This window comes from Hipposideros armiger, unplaced genomic scaffold (genome assembly GCF_001890085.2).
Source record: "Hipposideros armiger isolate ML-2016 unplaced genomic scaffold, ASM189008v1 scaffold_190, whole genome shotgun sequence".
Taxonomy (NCBI): Eukaryota; Metazoa; Chordata; class Mammalia; order Chiroptera; family Hipposideridae; genus Hipposideros; species Hipposideros armiger.
In genome coordinates this window covers 1,543,724-1,545,211 of record NW_017731540.1, presented here as the reverse complement: position 1 = coordinate 1,545,211, position 1,488 = coordinate 1,543,724, and the positions used below count along the sequence as shown (strand labels likewise).

The following is a 1,488-nucleotide window of genomic DNA, read 5'->3' as shown; positions in this document are numbered from 1 at the left end:
GTTCTGACAATCCCCCCTTCTGAGTTTCTCTCAGAAGGAAGAACCACTGTTCCTTCTTTATCCCCTTTGTCCTGGGCTCAGAACCCCTGCCGCTGCCTGGAGGGCTGGTGTAGTCTTTCTCTTCCATCTTGGCTGAGTTCCTTTGGTCTGCTTCCTGTGGATTTTCTTTGTCCCCCTAGGTAGCCCATGAGCTGGGGTCTTTGTCCATCTGGCCTTCCACTCTCTAGCCTACTACTGGCAGTCACAAAGCTAAGGAATGAGGACTGGGAAGGGAAAGAGAGGGAGCAGGCAAGTTGGTGATTTCCTCACAGCTCCTAGTTCCCAGGTTGGATGTGCTCCAAATAAAAAAGACTGACGTTATTTATTACTAGCTGAGCAACATTGTGCCCTCCCCCCACCCTTTTGTGCATTAATCAGATAAGAAAATTATGCTTGTCATTCTAATCATCAAAAATGTTGCCACTAGGGCAAAAAATTACAGATAGTCAAGACACTAGGATCTAAAAAAACTTGCCTCAGAGGGTATCCCAGGTCCTCTATTTGTTTTCTCTCTAAAGAGCCAGCTTTATTGGTGAACAACACATGAAAGTTTACCTATTTGGTACAGTTGAACTATGTGGTATGATGATCACTTGCTCCTCATCCCTAATATTGCATTGTTTATTGATGAATTCCTATGGAGGTCAATGAAATTTTCTACAAGTAAAGATAAGGTTCAAAAGGCCTGTTTCACTGAAAAGGTAATACACTGATTTGAATTCACACAAAGGAGATGTTCATACATCTTAACTTCAATTGAACAAGATTTGCTGACCTGCCTGCCCACGAAGGAGCAGTGAGAAGCCGCAGGCAAAGGCCTGCCCTCAGGGTATACGCATGTTAGTGGGGGGAACACACACAACTTATCATACCGTCCGTAAAGGCAGGCGGTAACATGCTCTCTGATGGAGGAGCACAAGGCTAAGTGCCTACGGAGGAGAGACAGAGATAAATTGATTTAGGGAGATTTCTGCGAGCTAGCTGCTCCACAGTCATAAGAAGAATGGGGAGGATGGTCCCACTAATAACATAAGGAACACGAGGAATGCAGTTATGAAACTGTGAAAATACACAGCTTACAGGCCATGTTAAGAGATAGACAGGCGGGGAGTCCGAAGTAGGAGCACAAGTCATGCATGGAGGTTTTTCAATATTACAAGACATGAAAGACCCCGGTTTACCTTCGCTCAATACTCCTACGGACACGATCTCCCCAGGCGGTGAGCCGTGGTACCAGTATTTCAACGTGGTGGCTATGCTGTGTGCGGCTAAGATGCTTCCAAATTGTTTTCCTGTGGAGGTCAACTGTTCAAGAGTTGCCACAAAGTCTTTGTTTACCCACTCACTGTTAGGAGAGAAAGAAACAATTTTACAATGGAGGGAGGAATGGGAATGAAAAAGACTGTTCCCTGGGTCAGTGGACCTAAGTCCGAGTATTTTGTGTACATC

At 45.2% G+C, this 1,488-nt stretch overlaps 1 protein-coding gene across 1 annotated transcript in view; it reads right to left on the bottom strand.

Moving 5' to 3' along the window:
• Positions 1 to 960: 960 nt before the first annotated feature.
• Positions 961 to 1,488, bottom strand: part of MDH1B (malate dehydrogenase 1B) — a gene marked incomplete at its 5' end in the record, with an annotated part of 13,766 nt that continues 13,238 nt past the window's right edge. The window contains 2 exons of the mRNA XM_019652915.1: positions 961 to 968; positions 1,221 to 1,384. Of these exons, the coding sequence (XP_019508460.1) occupies positions 961 to 968; positions 1,221 to 1,384 (172 nt within the window). The remainder of the gene's footprint in view (positions 969 to 1,220; positions 1,385 to 1,488) is intronic.